The sequence below is a fragment of the Marmota flaviventris genome, chromosome 19, assembly GCF_047511675.1.
Source record: "Marmota flaviventris isolate mMarFla1 chromosome 19, mMarFla1.hap1, whole genome shotgun sequence".
Classification (NCBI taxonomy): Eukaryota; Metazoa; Chordata; class Mammalia; order Rodentia; family Sciuridae; genus Marmota; species Marmota flaviventris.
Genome location: NC_092516.1, coordinates 37,757,336 through 37,781,974, shown reverse-complemented (window position 1 = coordinate 37,781,974; position 24,639 = coordinate 37,757,336). Strand labels below are relative to the sequence as shown.

At 42.9% G+C, this 24,639-nt stretch overlaps 1 protein-coding gene across 1 annotated transcript; it reads left to right on the top strand.

Annotated features, from left to right (window-relative positions):
• The first annotated feature begins 5 nt into the window (after positions 1–5).
• On the top strand, positions 6–24,542 carry LOC139702899 (eukaryotic translation initiation factor 3 subunit B-like). The gene is made up of 20 exons (XM_071605452.1): positions 6–99; positions 269–664; positions 5,608–5,800; positions 7,732–7,851; positions 8,165–8,222; positions 8,522–8,650; positions 9,248–9,405; positions 11,813–11,944; positions 12,026–12,092; positions 12,516–12,562; positions 13,645–13,855; positions 16,011–16,083; positions 17,861–17,983; positions 18,800–18,878; positions 19,500–19,638; positions 20,913–21,038; positions 21,539–21,616; positions 22,038–22,146; positions 22,313–22,431; positions 22,977–24,542. The coding sequence occupies exons 1-19, from the start codon at positions 6–8 to the stop codon at positions 22,414–22,416; spliced, it is 2,436 nt and encodes an 811-aa protein (XP_071461553.1). The 3' UTR covers positions 22,417–22,431; positions 22,977–24,542.
• The last annotated feature ends 97 nt before the right edge of the window (positions 24,543–24,639 follow it).

Here is a 24,639-nt window from a genome sequence, read left to right as displayed (position 1 = left end):
TGCGCATGCTCGCTCAGGACCGAGGCGCGCGCACGCGCACTGACCCACCCGCCGCCCACCGCCGTCTGCACCTGCTAGGGTCGCCCACCCAGTCACTTGGTGGCTGCGTTTACATCTTTTACTTTATTTTTTCCTCTTTATAGGTGTTTTTTTTTTTTTTGCTTTGTTTTGTTTTGTTTTTTACACTTTGCATTACAGTTTAATGAAGGTGCCCCCTTCACGGTGGAAATGGGACTTCAGTGGGGACATGAAGTGATTTGAGTTCTAGACAAAGACCGGGTTCAAGCGGAGGAGGAAGAGCCGGCGGGGCCCGGCGCGCCTGAGGCGGCGTGGGTCGAGGACGCCGAGGAGGAGGCGGCGGCCGGGCCAGAGCCCGAGCTGAAGGCCCAGGCGGAGGAGGTGGTCCCCGGCCCGGCCGCGTCTCCGCCGCCCTCCCAGGAGCCCGCGCCGCAGGCCGAGCTTCCCGCCCCCGCGCAGGGCTCTGCCTTGGCGGAGCAGGTCAGCGACCCGCCTGCGGATGGCCCGGCTCATGCGTCGGCAGAGGAGGCTGGCGGACCCGAGGGCAGCGCGGCTGAGGCCGAGCCGCGCGTGGTGGAGAACGGCGAGGCGGATGAGCCCTCCTTCAGCGACCCCGAGGACTTCGTGGACGACGTGAGCGAGGAAGGTGAGGCGCGTGAGCCTGGCGGAACCTTCTGGCTGGTTCCCCTGCCTGGGCACAAATCCGGTGAGGGTGTGCGCGAAATTCAGCCAGGCCGGGAGGGGTGCCCGCTGCAGCTGCTGTCGCTGCGTGCAGCGGGTGTCCGGACCCTGCTCTCTTGTTTCCAGACGGGGGTCGGAGAGCTCTTAGGAGCCCGGTGTGTATGAGTAGTACCAGCTGGGGGGCAGAGCCTAGCAGAATGCACCATTTCCGGGCCCAGGACCCCGGAGCTGACCAACCAGATCTGAGCTGGCCGAAATGAAGGGACAGGTGGTGCAGAACTTGGTGCAGTGTTGTTCTACTAATTTCTTAATAGAACAGTGCCTGGCAGAACCTGCCAAGTTCTCATCTTTTTTTTAAGTCTACAGAGCAGACCATTACTTTTTCAGATTTAATGGCATTTAAACATTTTTAAGCGGCTCCCAGTTACTGTCATCATTGTTTTACAGTTTTTTGATATAAAAATAATTTAGCGTGAGGAGTAGAGTAAACACCACGTACTATGATATAAAGACTGTGAACATCTAGTCTGCCGCTTTTCCCTGAGGAAGTGTGTCCTTTCGGGTAAACTAGGTTACTAGGATTATAACCGGACTCTTTGTCCAGACCGGTGATTTTTTTTTAACACACCAATCCTCCCCACCCCTATATTCTTATTTATTTATTATGTGGTATTGAGGATCAAACCCGTTGCCATCAAGCGTGGGAGCTCCACCTCTAAGCTACAACCCCAGCCTCTAACACGCCAGTTTTGTTTTCTAATTTTTCTTAGTTATACATGGCAACAATATCTTTATTTTGTTTATTTTTATGTCGTGCTGAGGATTGAACCCAGTGCCTCACATGTGCAAGGCAAATGCTCGGCTGTTGAGCCACAATCCTAGCCCTGTTTTGTTTTTTAATCTGACTTTTGTTTATACGCTCATTTTGAACCCTTGGTTATTTATTTTGCAGTTGAGTTTTTAAAAAATCATTCTTTAAGACCACCACTCACAGACTGGAGGGGTGTGCGTGTGTGCGTGTGCGTGTGCGTGTGTGTGTGTGCGCGCGCGCGCGCGCTAACATCATAAGGTCAGCCAGGCTGGGTAAAGTCCTAGTGGGTTTCAGGGAGCCTGTACGATCCTGATGTTGCAATGTGGTCCATAGGGAAGGGAGGCTGCTTGGTCCTGAGGAGCCATGTATTTTTTAATGTATGTGTTCTTTAAAAAAAAAAAAAATGTGTGTGTGTGTGTGTGTGTGTGTGTGTGTGGTGTTGGTGCTGTACCACTGAGCCACCTCCCTCCCCCACTCTTAAGGCCGTAGACTGGGAAGGTAAGACCATAGAAGCGTCTCCCTTTAAAAAACGGACTGTTTTTAGTAGTGCAGAGTCTGCCTTGCCCTGTTCTTTTTTTTTTTTTTTGAGACAGGGTCTCCTAAGTTGCCCAGACTGCCCTTGAATTTGGGATCCTCCTGCTTCTGCCTCCTGGATAGCTGGAATGATAGGCCTGTGCCTCAGCTGCATCACTATTCCACAGTCACATTTTAATCTTTTTAAAAAATTAATTATTTTTTTATTTATGTTTTGGTGTTGAGGATTGAACCCAGGAGTGCTCAACCACTGAGTCATATCGCCAGCCCTTTTTCACGCTATAGAGACAGGGTCTCACTAAGTCATTTGCCAAGCTGGCTTTGAACTTGGGATGCTCCCAAGCCACTGGGATTATAGGCATGTGCCATCACACCTGGCTCATTCTTTAATTTTCATCTTCCGTTCTGGCTAAAATTTGAGCTGCCATACAAAAATGTGAATAAAATCTCTTCTAATGTCATCTTCTTTGGTTTATGAAATATTATTTACCTGTATATTTGCTATTTATTTGAAAATTGTTTCTTTTTTTCTGGAGCCAGATGGGGAATCCAAGAGCCAGGAGTAACCCACAGTGATCAAGATAGGTCTCCCATTGTGTAGTTACTGCATTTATTCCCTTCTTAAATAAGGGCAGATTCTTATAGACTAGGTAGATGCTTTGAGCTTGTGGGAAGGAGGCATAGTTTGTAAAAGCTGAGGTTTTTATTATAAGCCTTGTAAGTTCAGATCCGGCTCAACAGGACTCCTAATTGTATGGTGAGCATTGCTTTAAAAATAACCCAGAGATTTTACTACAGTGTCTTTTTTTTTTTTTTTTTTTAATTATTGCCATTTTAGGGCTGGAGCTGTGGCTCAGTTGGTAGAGTGCTTGCCTGACATATGTGAGGCCCTTGATTCAATCCTCAGCACTGCATTTAAATAAATAAATAGATGAATGATAAAAGATACATTTGACAACTGAAAAATATTTTAAAAATTATTGCCATTTTTATATTTATTCTCAGTGGTCTTTTTAATTCTGTTTTGAAACCACGATTGTGCTTGGTTCCACTACAGTTTCTACAGTGAAGATTTCTGAGATTGCTGTTTCCCTGAGCTGCCTCTTTTCAGCTTTTTTCCTTTTTGGCTAGTCTTCATTTTTGAAATTCAGGTGGTGGTTATTTTTGGGCCAGGGGTTGGCGGGAGGATACTGGGAATTGAACCTGGGTCCTGTGTGTGCTCTCACTGAGCTTCACACCCCCCATCAATTACTTTTAACTTTTTTTGTGGAAAATTTAAAACATATACAGAAGCTGAGAGAATTCACCTTTAGCTTTTGAGAATGGAATGGAATATTTTATGACATCTGTCATGTTTAGCATGTTGAAATTCTTTTTCTGTGGGGGTTACCAGGAATTGAACTCAGGGGCATTCAACCACTACGCCACATCCCCAGCCCTATTTTATATTTTTTTAAATTTAGAGACAGGGTCTCATTGAGTTGCTTAGTGCCTCACTTTTGCTGAGGCTGCTTTTTGAACCTCAACCTCCTGAGCTGCTGGGATTATAGGTGTGCACTACTGCACCTAACTAGCATGTTGAGATATAATAATGAATTAGGGTATAGTGTTCAAACAACTGGAAATATGTATAAGAAGCCATTCTTCAATGATGTTTAAAATTACCTGGTAATCTCATTTTGACTGTATTTGCTGATGTGGTTTCATGTGATGAGTATGCTTTGATGGCAGCTTTGAAAGGTATCTTTATTTTCTAGCTCATAGTAATTTACTGCTTTCTAGACACTCTACCTGGGTTTAGTGTTTATATAGAATGCATATTAAAAATATAGAATTTGGGCTGGGGATATAGCTCAGTGGTAGAGCCCTTGCCTTCGGTTCAATCCCTAGGATCACAAAAAATAAATTTAAAAAATATGGGATTTACTTTATTCCATCTGATACTCAGTTTTACTTCCCTTGTGCCCATCTCCAGCTGGAGGTCAGGTATTTTTATTGATGCTGGAGCTTTATGGTCCAAAGGGCTCAGGACCAGAGACAAGAATCACACGAAATAACAGTTGGCAGTGCCCCAGGGTCATTGTGTCACCCACCGGTATGTGGGCTCCAGGCTGCTTTCTGGGACCTGTTTATTTCTCTCTTTGTTTTTTGGCCCTAATACTTTTTACACTCATTTTTCTCTTCCATTTCTTTTATTCTAGCTGGCCGTTTTATGGAAATGAATCAGTTCTTCATCAGAAGTTTGAGAACTGAAGTTTTGGGGTTTAAATGCCTGTCTGCCTTAGTACTGTCTTCCAAGAGCCTATTGAGATAGTGAAATAATAGGAAGTAGCATTTACTTTTACTCTCTGCCCTTGGTTCCTGGCATACAACTCTTAATAACCTTGGGATTGCCAATATATTTTTTGTATGCTATTAGGTGACTACTGGCTGGAGATTCCTGAGTAATTTTGAGGTGAGGGTGCTGGTTGCTAGAGGAACAAACTATGTAATTGTAGGGAGAAGGGCTGAAGGTTGAGTCCATTACTAGTGGCCAGTGACTTAAATCAGTCATGCAACATAAAGTGTTTTTTGGATTCTATGAGCAGCTCTAGCAGATAGTGCCTGGTGGTGGGCTCTGACTGGAGAGGCAAGATAGGCTTACCGAAACAGTCCCTGGCTTGTCTCTTTGTTGGATTCCCTGGTCTAAGGCTGGATTGCTCACCTGCACAGGATAGTAGGCGCTGGTCTGGAACTGGAGGGTGGGAGGAAAGTGGGTGTTCTCCACACATTTATTTCTCTTTTTAATTATTCTCTTATTCACTAAAAAGATATTTCTTCCTCCCTAAATTTTCTAGTAATTTGTATTCACTAAAACAAAAGTATTGTGAATATTTCTAGCACCTCAATATTTGCATATTTTCTAAACTCTAACATGAAAAACCTACTTTCGTGTCCTGCGTTGTTGACACTGTCATGGAATTTTGCCCAGTTATTGCTAGAAACCTTTTGAAATCTAGGGATCTTTGGAAGATCTAGTATTTGGTCTTCAAGTTTTCTGCCTTGTTTGCATTTTGCATTATTAAAAATTTTTTAAATTACTTTCAGCTCTTCCATTATTGCCAGAATCAGTGGATAGATCTTGACTGTTTATAGTTACATCAAAGGCAGTATGTACAGTTTTCTTGATTCTTCCATGTTTAAGTTTTTTGTTTTTGTTTTTTTGGTACCAGAGATTGAACACAGGGGTGCTCGACCACTGAGCCACATCCCTAGCCCTATTTTGCATTTTATTTAGAGACAGGGTCTCAAGAGTTGCTTAGTGCCTCGCTTTTTGCTGAGGCTGGCTTTAAACTCTCCATCCTCCTGTCTCAGCCTTCTGAGCTGCTGGCATTATAGACAAGAGCCACTGGGACTGGCTCATGTTTAAATCTTGAAGTGAATTGGGTCATGATTTCTTGTGTCATGGTAAAAGCATTTAAATTAGATCATTGATCCCCCTCCCCAAACTTGGCAGTCTTTTTAGTAAGCTAATGTATTTTTTGGTTTCAGAAAGTCATTTGACAATTCTTTTACTCACACAGAATTACTTGGCGATGTACTCAAAGATCGTCCCCAGGAAGCAGATGGAATCGATTCGGTGATTGTAGTGGACAATGTTCCTCAGGTGGGGCCTGACCGACTTGAGAAGCTCAAAAATGTCATCCACAAGATCTTTTCCAAGTTTGGGAAAATCACAAATGATTATTATCCTGAAGAGGATGGAAAAACAAAAGGGTAAGTCTGCACTCCTATCATTGAAGTGCCATGTGTGTATTTTGGTGTCTACATGATTATAACCTGTTGTGGGAACTCACTGTGAATGCATGCCGCAATAGTGGGCATTCATTTATTTAGGCCACCCCCAGTTGGAAACTCTCAGAAGCTGGATTTTGGTCCTGGGGTCATCATGGAGGTAGAATGAACAAGGTGACTGTTGTGTTGGCTGCTGACTTGGGAAGAGTCAGACTCTGATGAGCTTGAAACTGTCCCCCAAGGTAGTAACAAGGGTAAGGGTTTGGCTGATCTGGATGCTGGCAGAGTGTCAAGAAAATTTTACATGTGGAGTTTTATGCTGATACCCTTTTATCCTACATTTTAATTTCTTTTAGAGTTTTAGATGGACACAATACCTTCATTTATTTTTATGTGGTGCTGAGGATGGAACCCATTGCCTCATGTGCCAGGCAAGTGCTCTGCCACTGAGCTACAACCCCAGCCTCTTATTCCACATTTAACATCTCTGAAATGGGGTGCTTCTTGCAATCTAGGTGAAATTGTTGCATCACTGCTTAATTAGCATTTATTAGTGTTACCAAAAAGAGTGGTATATTTTTTTAAAATAACGGTAGTGCAATTGCTTTTTCTGTTCAGAATTAGATCTTTCATGTTGATAAGTTATATTCTGATTCTTTTATGTTGTTTTTTATGGTGATGGGGCTAGAACCCAAGCCTTAAAGCACATTAGGTTAACCCTGTGCAACTGACCTAGTCCTCCATATTGGCAAATTTTAGATACTGTTTTCTATTATGACTTTTCCTGTTTTTTTAACACAATGTTTTACCATTATAAAAGTCCCCTACCTGTAATCTGTGCAAGTGTGTGCCTCTCTGTTATACCCAGGAGTCAAGATTGTTGAGCTGTGCAGAGTGCCTGTCCATGGTGCACTGGGTGATATGCTGTGTATAGTCCAGTGTCTCCTGCCAACAGTTTTGGGGAGTTTGTTTACTGCCTCCCAGTCTTGTCAGAGCTTCTCCGTTAGTCTTTCATGTAAATGCCAGCTTTTGAGAGCACAGTCATCTCATGGGAATGAGAGGATGATACAGTGGTTTTTAAGTAAAGTTTTGAAGTTTTTAAAACTACCTAGGATAGTTTGTTTCTGGAAAAAGTATCAAGTAGAGGTGGTGCTGCTGACGTTTTACATTTCGGGAAGTAGGTTGAAGGATGACTTTTTTGACCAGGAGTTGCTGTGCTATAAGTTTTCTTAAAATGAACATCCTCTGAGGTCCTTTGTAACTTTGCATTTCATACATAATAGTAGACTTAAAAAAAAAAATTGTAGTTGTAGATGGACAGAATCCCTTTATTTTTTGTGTGTGTGGTGCTGAGGATCAAACCCAGTGCCTCACGCATGCTAGGCAAGTGCTCTGCCACTGAGCTACAGCCCCAGCCTAATAGTAGACTTTTTTAACAGCTTTACTGAGATAATTTATATCTGGTAAACCTACGTCATTTTAAAGTATAAGATTTGGTAAGTTTTGACATAGCTGTACACATCTTGACATCACCAAATGTTTCCTATATTCTTGTTATCTTGTCTATAGCTTATAATCCCTAAAGTAGAAACTTTGAATCCTCTAGTTAGGATTTTCATTCTTCTTTGGGAAACTACTTGGCCTGTCAGTTGTTACTTGGTTCTTGTTTGACTGCCTAGTATTTTTTTTTTTAAACTGGGAATTGAATCCAGGGATGCTTTACCACTGAGCTACATCCCCAGCTCTTTTTATTTTTTCATTAGAAACAGGGTCTTGCTAAGTTACTGAGGGCCTTGCTAAGTTGCTGCCTTCAAACTTGTGATCTTCCTGCTTTAGTCTTCCTAGTTGCTTGTGCCACAGTGTATGACTATAAAAGAATGCACAAGCTGGAATTGCTCTCTTTCACACTTCAGGTATATCTTCCTGGAATATGCGTCTCCTGCCCATGCTGTGGATGCTGTAAAAAATGCTGATGGTTATAAGCTCGATAAGCAGCACACATTCCGGGTTAACCTCTTCACCGATTTTGACAAGTAAGTTTAGACTTGACTGGGGAACATGGACATTGATATGTGCGAGTGTGTGAGTGGTCACCCTTCCTTAGTGGGTGCTACTGCCTTTCAGACCATAGATGTCTTGTTGGTCAAACAAAATGACAGTCATGAGTCTCAGCCCCATGCTCTTGTCCAGCAGCTCCCCTAACCAGTCCTAACGCTAGCAGACACTTAATTCCTTCCCTACCTCTGGGGTGGGCTGGGAGGGGTGCAGCACTGCCTCGGCTTGCACTGTGTTCTCTAACCCTACCCAGTCGTCAGTGTGTGCTGCTCAGCAGTGTCTGTTCTCCAGGTATATGACGATCAGTGATGAATGGGATATTCCAGAGAAACAGCCTTTCAAAGACCTGGTAAGTTGTATAAAACCCATATCTAAATAGTTAAAAGGAATGCTGGATATTTTGATTTGAAGTTAGTTATTCCTTGGCAGTTTAAAGATGTTCACAGAGTTTGTTCTCTCTCTAGGAGTTAGAGTTATGAATGATATTTTTTCTTTGATTAAAAGTAATGCACCAGGGGTTGGGGTTGTGGCCCAATTCTCAGCACTGCATATAAACAAATAAATAAATAAAGGTCCATCAATAACTAATAAAACATTAAAAAAAAAGTAACGCACTGTTATTAAATCCCTCCTTTTTTTTTTTTAAAGGGAAACTTACGTTACTGGCTGGAAGAGGCAGAATGTAGAGATCAATACAGTGTGATTTTTGAGAGTGGAGACCGGACTTCAATATTCTGGAATGATGTGAAGGACCCTGTCTCGATTGAAGAAAGAGCGGTGTGTATTTGCAGCCCATGGGTCCACAGTTATTTCTTTTGCAGTTCCTTAACAAAGTAGAACTTTGTTTTCATTAGAAAGTAACAAAAGAACTAGGTGCAATGGAGTACATCTGTAATCTCAGGAGGCTCAAGAGGCTGAAGCGGGATGATCACAAATTCAAAGCCACCCTCAGCAACCTAGGGAGACACTTTCTTTAAAAAAAAAAAAAAATGGGGGCTGGGGATGTGGCTCAAGCGGTAGCGCGCTCGCCTGGTATGCGTGCGGCCCGGGTTCGATCCTCAGCACCACACATACAAACAAAAAGATGTTGTGTCTGCTGATAACTAATAAATATTAAAATTCTCTCTCTCTCTTTAAGAAAAAAAAATGAAAAAAAGGGTTAGGGATGTGGCTCAGTTGTTGAGCGCCCCTGAGTTCAATTCCCAGTACCAAAAAAAAAAGAGAAAAGAAAAATTAACAGAAGAGCAGGTTTTTTTTTTTTTTTTTTCCTTTGAGATAACTCTTTTGAGAACAGCTTCTTTTATTCTTCTTCCAGCTTTGAAATGAGTCCTGAGAAGTATATGGTAGATTCACTGACCCTACCTTTTTCCACAGAGATGGACAGAGACATATGTGCGTTGGTCTCCAAAGGGCACCTACCTGGCAACCTTTCATCAGAGAGGCATTGCTCTTTGGGGTGGAGAGAAATTCAAGCAAATCCAGAGATTCAGTCACCCAGGGGTTCAGCTCATTGACTTCTCACCTTGTGAAAGGTAAGCTGGTAGCCTTGTTAGCAGCTTTCTATGGTTAATTTTTCTTTGTACCTTGAATTTAACCCAGTGGTGCTTAACCACTGAGCCCCACATCCCTATTCCTTTTTATTTTTATAGGATCTCACTAAGTTGCTTGCTAAGTTGTGTGGCTAGCCTTGAACTTGTAATCCTCTTGCCTGAGCCTTCTGAGTTGCTGGGATTAAAGGCATGAACCACCATGCCAATCTCTGGGGATAATTTTTTTGCAGGGGGCTGGGGTTTACCAGGGATTGAACTCAGGGGCGCTCAACCATTGAGCCCCATCCCTATCCCTAGCCTTATTTTGTATTTTATTTAGAGTCAGGGTCTCACTGAGTTGCTTAGTGCCTTGCCGTTGCTGAGGCTGGCTTTGAACTTGAGATTCTCCTGTCTCAGCCTCCCAAGCTGCTGGGATTACAGTACTGTGTGCCACCGCACTCTGCTCTAGAGATAATTTTTAAAACCTTTTTATCTTGTGGTAATTTCAAACTTAAAAGGAAAATTGTGGGAAGAATACAAAGAACTTCCATGAACTTTTTCTACTGAAATTCTTCAGTTAGCGTTCTGTTATTATTGCTTTGTCATTTTCTCTCTGTGTGTGTGTAAAACTTTTTTTACTTGAGCTTTTTGGGAACATAGCAGTGTGTGTAGTTTAACATTATGTAGTTTCCCCTTAAATGTAGTTTCACATTATTACAGTTTTATTTTATTTTCTTGTTACTGTCTTATTTATAAATTAAACTTATCATAGATATGTGTGCATAGAAAAGATAAACAAGTATATGTGGTTTGGTATGAGGCTTTAGACATAGTTGGAAACTCTGTACCTGGGCCTGGTTAAGGTGTAAATGTTGTGTATGGTAGTTGTGTCTCTGAAGACATCTTTCCCTGTCTTTTGATTTTCATATTGACTTGTTAAGACAGAATCAGATATCCTAAAAACTCTTTATGTTCTGGATCAGTCTGATTACTTGAGGCATCATTTAACTTATTCAGTCTTATGGTTTTTGTAAGCTAAATTCTGGTGGATATTTCTTAAAATTGATATAATAGTTTTTATGTAGTGAATTTGGAGCACCCAATTAATTCCTAACCATTTTATTTATGTCTGGTACAAAGTAATTGATGTTTCTCATTTTAGCAGCAGTATGTTAAAACTGATAGAGACCCTTAGCCTGAGACATTACAGGCATACCAGGCTTTATCTACTGTGAAGCCTTTCTCAGTTCCTTCAGGCAGCTAGTTCCACCTGTATTCCTGTAACTTGCCACATTAAGTTATAATTAATTTGTTTACACATTTGTCTAGATCAGCTTGAACAGAGTCTGGGATTTCTCATTCATTATTGGTGAAATGCTTGGATGGTTGGATTCTTTGATTATATAAATTGCAGTGGGAAAAGTCTATTTTTAGTTAAGGGCTTCATCAATTGCTATAGTTTAAGGACAGTCTGAAAGGTCCAAATAGGGAATTTCATACCTGGTGGTAAAGGTGACTCAAGCTGTAATCTTTAAAATTTTTATTTATTTAAAATTTTTTTTTAGTTGTAGATGGACACAGTATCTTAATTTTATTTATTTTTATGTGGTGCTGAGGATCGAACCCAGTGCATCATTCTTGTGTGGCAAGCACTCTACCACTGAGCTACAACCGCAACCCTTAAGCTGTCATTTTTAATTTGGCTGATTAATCTGGTGTCAGAGCCACACCAGGAAAAGATGCAGTCATTGAAAGCCCTGAAGAAACTGTTTGCCCTGCCTTTCTCAGTCTGCTTGCTTCTGCTTTTCTCCTGCACATTGTGAAGAGGGGGCAGTCTGGTTAGGAAATCTGCACTATGTGTGAACAGGGACCAGGTGTTAGGTAAATAGTTGATGTTTCCCTTTGGAGGTATACTTGATTTCCTTTGTAGGTATATTTGATTTTTGGATCCTGTGTCCATCTGTTCTGCTTACCTGGTTAGTCTTAATTAATTAACAGTGGTAAAGCTGCTGTGAGAATCGCACACTGCTCCTTCCTCTGGGCCAACCTACTCACGCAGACTCTCATTTGGGGTGTATGTAGTCTGCCCTGTGCTGATCTTGGTGGAGACCCCATTCTTGGGGACTCTTGCACCACCATGGTACTGAGAGTGGATGAATGCCTCACCTGCGCAGGCTGGCTTCTCTCCCTCCTTTGAGAATGCTTTTTGAGGGATCAGAGAGCATTCTAGGGGAGCATGGTGTGTGGGAACAGTGCTGATCCCTCAAGTCTTGACTGCTTGTTTTGGGTGTTCTATGCCTGTGACTTCCTATAGCTGTCTGTGCTGGAGCTCAGCCTTCAGCCCCCACCAAGGGGAATCACACTCATTGTACACCAAGTCACAACTTCATTTTGTCTCCTTCTCTTTCAGATACCTGGTGACTTTTAGCCCGCTGATGGACACTCAGGATGACCCTCAGGCCATAATTATCTGGGACATCCTTACTGGGCACAAAAAAAGAGGATTTCACTGTGAAAGCTCAGCCCATTGGCCTATTTTTAAGTGAGTAGACCAGACCAGTAAACTGTGTGTAGCTGTTTGTTTTTTCATTAAGGTAGCCTGGCACTTCTTTTTTCTTCTTAGGTGGAGCCATGATGGTAAATTCTTTGCAAGAATGACGCTTGATACCCTTAGCATCTATGAAACTCCTGTGAGTGATTTTAAGGATCTCAAAGACAGACTAGGGTGTCTGTTGCTTATAGTTGTCAGTACTCTTGCTCAAGGATATAATGCTTTTCCTTAATCTGGTGTAGTGAAGGGAAGGCGGGGCTCGACACACTGGGTGCAGGTGCTGTACTCTCCCAGTTTCTCTTGTTCTGGATGGAGCTCTTGAATGTTTTCTGCCTTGAATTGTGTGCTTTAGGCAGTGGCTTTGGAAGTGTGTGTTTTGCTTTTAGGTAGGTGGGAGGTGGTTTTGCCCTCTTTGCCTATTACCCTTGGTGCTTATACTGTTCCCCAGGTAGACTCAGTGGGTACTCGTTCCTTTTTTAAATAATTACATGTATTATTGAGACATTGGCATCATCTAACCCAACTGTAATCCTCATTGGTTTTTTGTTTTTGTTTTTGGCAGTCAATGGGTCTTTTGGACAAGAAGAGTTTGAAGATTTCTGGAATAAAGTAAGTAAAAATTTCTGTTAGATTGGTATGAATGTGCTCTGGCTGCTCTAATAAAACATCATAGACTAGGTGACTTCAACAGAACTGTATTTTTCTCAGTTCTGGAGTCTGAGATAAGAGACCTACAGATTTGGTGTCGGTGAGGGCTTCCTCAAAGGTGAATGTCTACTCCCTAACCTCGCATTGTGAAAGGGTACTAAGCTAACTCACTAGGGCCCCAGCCTCATGACCAAATAGTCTTGGGCTGTACCTGTTTTTGAACTGGAGACTCTTCAGGTACAGAGGCTTCAGCTTCTTAAGGATGAGCATTGGATGAAAGATCTTCCCTATTGTTCTAGTGATCAGGGAAGTGGGAGTGGTAGGCACCAGTGAACCACAGTGTGTTCTCATTGTCATGGACAAGCATTCATGTTTTTATTTATCTGAATGCTCTTGCCACTGTAAACTACCCCTAGTCCAAGGATGTTGATGTATCTTACTCCTTTTGTGTTTCCATTCTTTGATATAATTTGGGCTTATAATTAATAATGAAATCAGGACCTGGCTCCCAATAAATATAAAACAGGATTTTGCATATAAAAAGATGTTCTTCAATATAGAGGAACTCACAGATTGTTAAAATAGCCACTTTATGGGGAAATTTGTAGGGTAGAGGGATTTATGCCAATTCTTCAAGTTTTGACTTGGGTGCTTTCCCTTTTTGCACCTTAATTAACCTTTAAATTTCATGTAGCTAGATCCATTAAGTAAAAATTAATTTTACTTGCCTTGTAGCAGCAGTACTTGGTGGCTAAGAGTGTGGGAGTCAAGCTGCTATGTGACAGTGAGCAGGATTAGTAACATCTGTTTTTCTTAGAGTCAAAATGAGTGTAACAAAGCCTCGGGGTTATAAGGACAGCTAGACTTCACACAGAGTACCTGCAACAGTCTGGAACGTGCTGTGTGTGGTGAACTAGGTATCAGTTTAGTGTTAGCTGGTCCGTATGCTAGTGTAGCTTTTACAGAGTGAGTTCTGTTCTTTCCTTTTTCAGTTCTATAATAATTTAGTTTTTGTATAACATTTTATTTTCTTTGTCCTGTAGAGACTTTTCTTGGTCTCCTGGTGGTAACATAATAGCCTTTTGGGTCCCTGAAGACAAAGACATTCCAGCCAGGGTAACCCTGATGCAGCTTCCTACCAGACAAGAGATCCGAGTTAGGAATTTGTTTAATGTTGTGGACTGCAAGCTGCATTGGCAAAAAAATGGAGATTATTTGTGTGTTAAAGTAGATAGAACTCCAAAAGGAACCCAGGTAAGTGGACATCAGAGGGAATAGGTTGTTCCTTGTACTTGGTTGTAAACTAGTTGGTCTTTTTTTTTTTTTTTTTGGAGGATGTTAGCGGAATTTTTAATTGTTTAGATTTTGGGATTATTTTCAGCCCCACTTGATACTGAAAGTAGTTAGCTGACATAGTTTAGTAAGTAAGTCTACCTGAGAAATATAACTTCTTTTCTCCATGAAATAACTTTCTGGTCTGTATTTATTATCTTTGACATGGAAACTCTCAGGAGATGGAGGTTTTAGTTTTTTTGTATCAGGGATTGAACCCAGGGGTACTTTAACCACCGCGCCACCTCTCTTGTCAACCCTTTTAAAATTGTATTTTGAGACGGTCTCATTAAATTACTTAGGGCCTTGCTAAATTGCTGAGACTGGCTTTGAACTCATGATTCACCTGTCCTCAGCCTCTCAAGTTGCTGACATTACTGGCATGTGCCACTGTGCCCAGCGAGGCTTTATTCTTTTAAGCCTGTTTTATTTTTTAATAGATAATATACTCAGTTGCTTAACATTCACATTGGTAGTAGAAAAGAATGCATTTTCTTTTTAAGTACAGAAAACATTTTCTTTACATAGTTCCATACCCAGATTTTTTATTTGTATCATTTCATTATTTGCCTTATCAAAAAATTACCTGAATTTTCCTTTTAGTGGAATTATTCACCTTCCCTTTCCGTTAATTTCCCCCTTTTAATTTTATTAGTAGTTGAATAACTATTTTAAATTTAAAACATTGTATTGCTTATTTTATTGTTTTGGGGGCAACATTTGTTTTCATGAATCATGTAATCAATATTCAAGGTAGTTCTCCTTTATTGAGACATAGAATCTTATCCTCATATAATAACATAGGCTAGGCATGCCTGAGTAACTCAGTGTAATTCAGGAGAATATCAGATTTCTAGGAAGGATAATAATGGAATTAGAAAAGAGTTCACAAAATGTCAGTAATGATAATGTCTTGGAGAAGGTTGTATAGGAGATTTGAATTAGGAAAAAATAATCTCTTTAATATACAAGAAACAAATTTAGTAAAACCATCTGGGTTACAGGAAAGTTGAATGTAGCTTTTTTATTCATTCTTACCCATATGATGGTAAAGCGGGGGGGGGGGGGGGGGGGGCGTAGTTGTAAGTTAGTTAGAATGAGGAAATATTTAGTACACATCTGGAACTTCTTTGCCTGAGAGGGTGTACTGTCTGAAAGTATAAAAGAGGATCAACAAAAGCTTGAATAAATCCATGGATGACAGACATGGTTGGGTATGAAGGCCAAGTTCAGGGTGTGCTCCTCATCTCTGAGCCTTGAAGTAGCAGAAGGTCACCATCAAAGTCATTAATATTTTTTTTCTTAAGGTGCAGTTAACACCTTAAGAAAATGATAAAATTTTTTAATGATAAAACTCACCTTTTAGTGGTAAGCCAGTTCAGTGGCTTTTAGTATATTTACAAGGTCATATAGCCACCACTGTTAATTCTAGACCATTTTCTTCACTCAGAAGAGAAACTCTGTACCCATTAGCAGTTACTCTCCATATCCCTCCTCACTCAGGACATCTGGTAATCTACCTTCTGGCTCTATGGATTTTCCTATTTTGGATACTTTCCACAGTCTGGTCTTCTGTGTCACATCTTTTATTTCACATTTTCACAGTTCATCCATTTTGGCATGGATGAGAATGTGTAAGCATCCATTCTTGTTTATGACTGAATAATACTTCATTCATGTACATTTTTGGATGTTGGCTGTGGTGAGTAGTGTAGTGCCCTGCTTTTGGACATACTGCTGCTTAAAGATCACGGTGCAGATTGTATCAATGTAATTTGGTTTCTGTTAATGGACCTTAAAGAGCACTTGGGAACTTATTTAAACAAGCCACAGTGAGTATACCCTCAGGGTAGTTAGAGTCAGCACAGGTCTCCACTGTTCTCTGCTGCATTTGTGCCAATTTATACTCATAAGCATTAGGCACACTTCTTCATGGGAGAATTTTAATCCCATCAGTTGTTTGGGAGTGGTTTACTAGTTGTAAGAATTTATTATTTTATTAAATTCTTTAAGTCTTTTTCTCCTGCTTTCAATTTCCAGAATGTCACCCCCCCCCCCCTTTTTTTTTTTAAATCAGGGTGTTGTCACAAATTTTGAAATCTTCCGAATGAGAGAGAAACAGGTACCAGTGGATGTGGTTGAGATGAAGGGTAAGCTTCATTTTATTGTCTTGTGGTGGGATGGGCCTCCTGTACTGTTTTGCTCTTGACTTCTGCAGCATTCAGCTGCTGACCCCCTAAGCAATTGTAAAGGGTGTACTTGCTCTGTGAACAGCAATCTCTAGACCTGAGCACGTGGAATTGGAGTGGCTTTTGTCCTTTTCAACAAAAAACAGCCTTTAGGTTTTATAAATGCTGGTTAAAGTTGCCCCACTTTTTCCCCCCACACCTCTGTGATCTGTAGCACAGGAGCCAGGAGGTGTAGTTGTTTTCATACTTAGAAGAGAACGTGTGAAGAATGGGTTTTCATTCCACATTTAAGACGCATCACAAGTGGTGTCTCAGAAAATAAAAGAGGCAAGCCTTTTTTGTTTTTGTTTTTTGTAACCTTAAAGAATATATATGTATCTAATTTCTTGAATGAGTTTCCTTTTTACTTTTTGGTGTAAAAAGGGTCACTTTACCCTGGAGTTATACCTCCAGTCTCCTGTTTTTATTTTTACTTTTTTTTATGTGGTGGTGCTGGGGATTAAACCCAGGGCCTTGTGTATGCGAGGCAAGCACTCTACCAATTGAGCTTATCCCCAGCCCTATTTTTAATTTTGAAACAGGGTCTCACTAAATTTCTGAGGCTGGTCTTGAACTTGTGATATTCACAAAGCTAACTTTATTTCCCTTGCTTAAGATTAGATGTTTGAGGGCTGGAGTTGTAGCTCAGTGGTAAAGCGCTTGCCTTGCACGAGCAAGGCCCTGGGTTCAATCCTCAGCACCACATAAAAATAAATAAATAAAGATATCGTGTTCATATACAACTAAAAAATATTAAAAAAAAAAAAGATTAGACATTTGACTCATGTGTATCTTTGTGTGTATACTGTGGTCTCTGAGGTTGCGAGCAGCAATAGTCAAAATAAGGAATCTAACATGAATTCCCACTGTGTATGTTCCCAGTGAATAATTATCCATGTTTCACTGTTAATGAGAAAACCTGGCTTGCAACAGGGTTCCTTACTGTCACGAACAGTGCTGTTTTTGCCTTTATCTGGGAAATTACTTTGTGTTCTGTTTTGTTGTTGTTGTTGTTCTTCCATGGAGAAAAGGAGAAAATACAGAAATGAGAAAATGGTGAAATGTGGCCATTTTGTCAGGGCAGAAAAGTCATAAGATTCTGCTGCAGGGGACTGGCGTTGTAGTTCAGTGGTAGATCACTTACCTTGCATGCATGAGGCACTGGGTTTGAATCTCACCACATAAAAATAAATAAAGATATTGTGTCCATCTACAGCTACAAAAAAAAAAAAAAAAGATTCTGCTGCAGGTCTAGCATTGAGTATAGGAAGGGGGTGCCCTCAGGCCCACCAGACATTGGCCAGACCCACTGTGGGTGTGACTCTTAGGAAAGCAAGAGCTTCTGGGATGGAGGATGAGTTTTACCTAAAGCATCTCATGCAAATTAGATCAGCTTCTTGTGTCGCTTATGATGAAGTCTTGTGTTGCCCAGGGTGGCCTGGAACTCCTGAGCTCAAGTGACCTTTCTGCCTCAGCCTTAGAGTGCTGGGCTCCAGTCATGCACCACTGGGTTAAGCTAAGTCTGTTGCTTTCAGCTTCTGTAATAGTTGCCTTTTCTTGCTGTCACTTGTTCTGTGGGCCTTTTAGTAAATTTTAAGAACTTTGGGGGCTTTTATCTGGTTGAATAGTGAACATCTTAACTGATTAGAATGTTCTCGTAAGTGATCACAAAGGATGCTAACTTTTTTATTGATTATAGAAACCATCATAGCCTTTGCCTGGGAACCTAATGGAAGCAAGTTTGCTGTGTTACATGGAGAAGCTCCACGGATATCTGTCTCTTTCTACCATGTGAAGAGCAATGGGAAGATTGAGCTCATCAGTAAGTGGCCTGGCCCATCTTGGGCCCCCTTTCCTTGACAGATGAGCGAAGGCGATAGGATTTGGTTTTTGCCAAGAGTGAGTGGTGGACTGACCTGGGCAGACTTCTGAGCAGACTTCTGAGCAGGCCTGAGTTTGATGTAAATAAGGCAGCCATGGTTCAGGTGATGTGCATTTATTAGTGAGGCTGAGATTCCTCATGGGAGGGAACTTCATGACCACAGAGCCTAAGCTTCTGTGACCCTGGCTTTTTTTTTAATAACTTGGGGTTTCTCAGACCCCATCTTCTTTCATTGGTCTGAGTGAAGTTATATTTTGTCCTTTTATAGCTGGGTGTTTCGGGGAGGGGGGGTCACTTGATTGCATACATGTGCATGTCACTTGGCCTTCGGGGTCCTTCTGACCCAAGGCCTGTCGTGTCTCTGATCACCTGATGGGTACCATGAGCCGGAATGATGAACATTTACAATAAGGGCAATTTTTTGACGAATTGCTTTCTGAAATTAAAAAATTTTTTTTACATATATATGTAATTTTTATATATGTATGTAATGTTCTATGTATAATGTTCTACACCTAAAAAGAACTCTTGTGCTCTTTCTTTCTTTCTTTTTTTTTTTTAAAGTATATATCGCATCTTAGATGCACCTAAATGATGGATTTTCTAAAATTGTTTTTCAGAGATGACCAAATGGTATGATATGTGTGTGAATTCTGTATGAGTCCGTTTTTATCAGACCTAGCTTAGAGCAGTAACGATGTGTCTGGGCTGTAGAACCATGCATAGGCTCCTCAGAGGCACCTCCTTTCCTTTCAGAAGTGTTCGACAAACAGCAGGCAAACACGATCTTCTGGAGCCCTCAGGGGCAGTTCGTTGTGCTGGCTGGTCTGAGGAGGTGGGTCCAGCAGTCCTGTTTTTGTATCGGCACCCTGACCCAGGTCTGTGGGTTGTAGCAGGCTCTATGTCCCTTGTCTCTTGCTTAAGAGGTGAAATGCTATCGTTGAATTGTGTCACTGTCCCAAACTTGGGTGAGATCAGGCAGATTTCATGGATGGATATGAACATCCTTCTGTGATTGAGCAAGGGACCTTCCCAGCAATCCAGTTACTCTCATGTGAAGTCCCACATCTTCTAGCATGACTGCCATTTAATTAAATAGCTGTGAGATTATCTTTTAGCTATGAGAACTTTTCAATGTCTCTTTTCCCTCACTTCCCTACCATACCAGTTGAATATTTAGAAATAGTAAAGATATTTAGCATTTTACACCTCAGTTAAAACAACATCAGTTTGTTGCTTAATTCCCTTGCTATTGCAAAGAGGAGTTGTTACTCCACTTTGGGAGGCGTGGTTAGCCTTGGTGCACTTTTTTTCAGAAACAGTAGCATAGTGCCCCACAACCAGCAGTGGTCAGTTGGCTTCTGGTCTCTGCATATTGCCCTGGCCCTCATGCCCCTCAGAGCAGGAAAGTGGGAATGAATATGTGGAGCCTGACTGCTGTGTGTTGTCTCTGCAGTATGAATGGTGCCTTAGCATTTGTCGACACTTCCGACTGTACTGTCATGAACATTGCAGAGCACTACATGGCCTCTGACGTCGAGTGGGATCCAACTGGGCGCTGTGTGGTCACTTCTGTGTCCTGGTGGAGCCATAAGGTAGGGGCTGTGAAGCCTCAGCAGGAGAACCAAACTGACTGTTTGGGGATCTTAAGAAAAGAGCGTTGTACCTTTCCCATCCCATCAGAGAACATGGGCATTCTTATTTTCAACTTTTTTTTTTTTTTATGTTCTTTGTAGTTGTATATGAACACAATACCTTTATTTTTTGTTTATTTATATGTGGTGCTGAGGATCGAACCCAGGGCCTCAGATGTGTGAGGCAAGCACTCTACCACTGAGCCACAACCCCAGTCCCTTCTGTTCTGTCTTTGACAAAAGAGCTAAGGTTGGTGTCAGTGAAAGGAGGATTCAGGGATTGTTGAAAAGGTGGAGCCTGGCACAGGAGCAACATCTGGGGAGAGTCATATCCTAGGCCTGGGATTCTGGAGAAGGGTGAGATTGTGTTACTCACACGCCTTTTGGGGGAGAGTAGTATGGAGGTACATCCCAGCTGAGCAGTTTCCTCTGGAGTCTCACAAAAGATTCATAACCTGAGGACTTTTCAAGGGAGCGTTTCTGCCTGCAGGGCCAGTCTGCAAGAGTACAAGTACATCTCCCCACCTCAAGTTCATTGTGCCAGGTCTTCCAAGAACTTCTCTTTGTATTTAATGAGTCTCTTGTTGGTGTATGAACATCTGACCTGATCGTTGCAGATGCAACCTTTGTGATCAAATGGGGTGATTCTGTTTAGTGAGGCAACAAACTGGTAGGAACACCAACTTTCCAGATCTCTCTGGGAACAGTGTCTTGAGTCACAGTCTCTGTGTTCAGATTAGGGTGCCTGATCAAGGCCCATGTCCAGACCTGTTCAGCTGTCCCCATAATAAGGCCTACCTTCACACCTACTTAAGATCCTTATAAACTGCTGGCCACTGTTCTAGATAACACACTTAGCTAAAGAGTAATGAGGCAGTGAGGAGTCATACCAACATATGAGCTAAGGCACTGCATCCTGCATTAAGGGATGAAAAAACAATGTGGCTGGTGGTAGGTGACTTGCATTCTGGGGCAAGTTCCTTATTGCAGTAGGAATAAACATGCTTATGCTTTCCTAAGTACTCTGTAAGCTGTGTTCTGCAGTTCATCTGTCTCTCCTTTGTTCACTGTCCTGTTTGCCCTTGCTGAGGGGCCCTTGTTTTTTTCCCTATTGGATCTCAGATACCCAGAATGTCATTGTGCAGCTGTCAGGGTTGCTATTATGTGCAGTGAAGGTTCGAGGGTCTTTTGTCTCCCTGCTGGAGCAGTGACTCACAGCACACACTGTGTTGTAGGTGGACAACGCTTACTGGCTGTGGACATTCCAAGGACGCCTTCTGCAGAAGAATAATAAAGATCGCTTCTGCCAGCTGCTGTGGAGACCACGGCCCCCCACACTTCTCAGCCAGGAACAGATAAAGGTGTGGGGTCTCTTGAGCTTCAGTGGAAGCAGTGTGGCCCTTTTTTTTCCCCACGATTGTGGAGGTGGTGGTGGAGGGTAGAAACAGGATATTTCTGGACAGGCCAGAAGATTCAAGAACAGTGGGGACTAAATGGAAAAGAATAGTTTCAGGATTGTCAACATAAATTTTCGGGTTGTTTAAGGAAATTCCGCATTAACTGGGAGGGGTAAACAGAAATGCTAGGAGCTGTTAACAATCTGTGTGGGATTAGGAGAAACACATCTGGGATTTACGTAATTGTTAAGTAGGTCAGTGGTAGTAGACCAACACTAAAGAGAATAGAAATCCCAGGAAAAAGTCACTCAGGATGAAGTGAAAGGGAAACCATGGTGTTCCTCGTTGCCCCAGGTGACTGTCTCTAAAATCACTGAGCGTTGTTTCATGTTGGCAAATTTGAAGGCTGCGTTTGTGGTTCTTGCTTTAAATGTTAAACCCTGAGTGACTTGTTTTTGTTTCAGCAAATTAAAAAGGATCTGAAAAAATACTCCAAGATCTTTGAACAGAAGGACCGTTTGAGCCAGTCGAAAGCATCAAAGGTAAGCCTCACTCTGAAAACTGAGGGGAATGCCAAAGCTGCCATGGCACTGGAGAACCAGTGTGGGTGTAGGGGAGGGTGTGCTACTGGTCTCCATGGGACAGATGGGGGCGCTGCTCCTCCCCCGGACCATTGACCTTTTCTGGGGCAAGGCAAGGGGGTAGGCCAACAGCATTGGGTTTGGTGTCCACCTTGACCCTGTTGCTGGCTGGTTTTTCAAATATAGGGTCAGGGAGAGGGACAGGAAGAACACTGAGAACTGACGTTTTCCTTGCGGGAAGAGTTCTCTGTAAATGGAGTGGTGGGTACATCGCTCAGTAGGATGCAGGCTGCTTGTGGCAGAAAGCTTTCACTTAAGTTAAGCAAAAGCACATGAAGATGAGTTCTGTTAATTCTGTGACTTTCCACTTACCTGTACTTAGGAATTGGTGGAGAGGAGGAGAACCATGATGGAAGATTTCCGGAAATACCGAAAAACGGCCCAAGAACTCTACATGAAGCAGAAAAATGAACGTCTAGAAGTGAGAGGAGGTAACAAAGGTTCTGAGGGTGTCCAGCAGTGGAGAGGGCTTCCCAGCCCATGGGTGGTGCGACTCCTTAGTGCAGTGCCTCTCTCCTATGCCAGGCTGTGGCTGTAGCTTCCGCAGCTGCCAGTGAGCATCTATGATCCAAGGGTCAGCACACTTTGTCCTCTCAGGGGTGGACACTGACGAGCTGGACAGCAACGTGGATGACTGGGAGGAGGAGACCATTGAGTTCTTTGTCACTGAGGAGGTGATTCCTCTTGGGAACCAGGAGTGACCTGAGCACTGTGTGGTAAGACTGTCTTTGCTGTTTTGTTGCCCCATGTTAGAAAATGTGGTGTTGAAGGTGGGTGGAGTGGGCCTCAGGGTCAGCCAAGACTGTGTGTGTGGAATGTGAAGAGCAAGTTCAGAGCTACTCTAGGAACCTGACAGAACACCTGGTCAGTTAGCAGAAGAGGTCATGAGACACCTTGGATTATGAATGAGGTTGATGGGAAGAGACAGAAGTCCAACGTGATCATCTCTGGAGGGCTTTGCTAGTGGACAGCCTCAGGGGCCCATAGGAAGAAGAGTTGGGCACAGCAGCTGTGACTCTCTATGTCAATCACTGTCAGTTCTGAGACAGAACTGCTTAGTGACTGTCTCTTGTCCTCACTTCATGGCTGTCTAGGGGCAGGAGTACTAAGCCACACAGTTCCTTTGTGCTTGGGTGCTTTGTGGCTACGTGCAGTGGGTCATGGACTCAAAGGATGGTGTTTGCGCTGGGAACTACCAAGGGGCCTGCTCGGCGGGGAGGGCAGCGGCACCTCCTGTGGTTCACCTGTCCCTTTGTTGCAGCATCACCACATCGTGCCCTGAAGCGGAGGCCACCCTTTTGCAGAAAGCCTGCACAACTCTGAATCTGTACCTGTGCTCTCTCTCACTCTGGGCTGTGAACGCACCTGGGATTCTTCCATCCTGACACTTTTTTGTGCCTTTAAACCCCTGGTGTGCACAGTGGGGAGGTTTCGAGGCACTGCTTTGGTTTTTCTCATCTGGATTTGTCAACCACCAGTGGTTGCCGAGCAAGACTCCCAGCGGTGCTCCTGTCGTCTCCTCTCCTCCTGCGGTGGTGTTCCAGGGGTTCCACCTGCTGCTGAGCTGGGTTTTAGTTCAAGGACTCACTGTTTTCTATGTGGGCCAGTGTTGGGTGCGTCCTGGTGACTGGCAGGGGGACAGCATACTGCCTGTGCCCCACCGAGCTCAGAGGTGCCATGGCCGTGGACTCCGTGGTGCAGGTGTGGCAGGTTCTCTCAGCAGGTTGAATGTGGAAATAAAGCCACCCTGTGTGAAAAAGCTGTCTTTTCTCCTCTTTGCATGTAGGTAAGCGCCTTGACTCTGGTGCCTCTGTTCCCCTTCTCCCAGGACTAAGGGTCTGTAGCCAGGCCTGGTGCGGGGGAGCTGGCAGTCAGTCACTCCACACATATACTTGGCTTGCAGGGATCCTGATGGCAGCTCGGAGAACCCAGCCTCCCACCCACTCTGCTGCCTTTCCAGCCATGAGTTGGTCCAGTGGGTCCAAAATAGTTTCTTCAGTTTTTTCATTCTATGGGGAAAAAAAAGTGCATGTCATTTCTGAAAACCCTTTAGTCTTTCTGGAGTTAGACAGAAAGTTTGTATTGAGTGCATCAGTTCATCCACTGTGATGTCGTCACAATATTTACTTTTACTATTGAGAAGGGAGTGAACAGATCCCTGTGGCTTCAGTCATTTTCTCTGTAGTGTCTTGCCACCCATCTGTGCCTTGTGATATTGCATTCTCTCCCACCTCCTTCCCTGCATCTCACAGAGCCTGAAGTTGTGCTAAAATAGCAGGACACACGGGAGGGGCTTTCTAGGATCCACAGCCATGCGACATCTGCAAATCTAAGGCATGCTTGAGATGGCAAGATAGGCTGATCTACAGGCAGGGACAGGGGCCAAGTACTGCCCTTGAGACACTCAGTTGGCTCCTGACAGGTTGCTGCCTGGTCCCAAGCTCTTAGCTGAGTGTCCTCAGGAGTGAGGCTGTGCCCCAAGCTTATCTGGCCTGTCATGGAGGCTCCAGGGTGACTGACTGGGTTTCCCTGGGGCATGGAAGGGGCTTTGTACCTTTCCCTTCTTGTGAGACTTCCTCTCCAGGTTTCTCTAGATTCTGTCACTGTTATAGTCCTGCCATGTCTCGCCCCTCAGCACCCATTTTTATAGTATTCCTGTTCACTCTCAGTGCTTCAAACTCTAGAATGCTCTTTTCTAATTTCATGGCAATGAGAAGGCGGCACACTGTTCTATCATTAACAGGTTTTTAACAACTTTCAAAAGTTTTTTTCACTGTTTTAATTTGTAATTGTTTTACATGATTTATAAATAAAAGGATTTCTGAAACACTGGTGCTGGCTCTTCTGAAGTAGAGATGGAATTCCCAGGATGACAATTTTTAGGGGAAATTAACTGATCGTCCCAGAGCCAGAGGAGGGGGTGT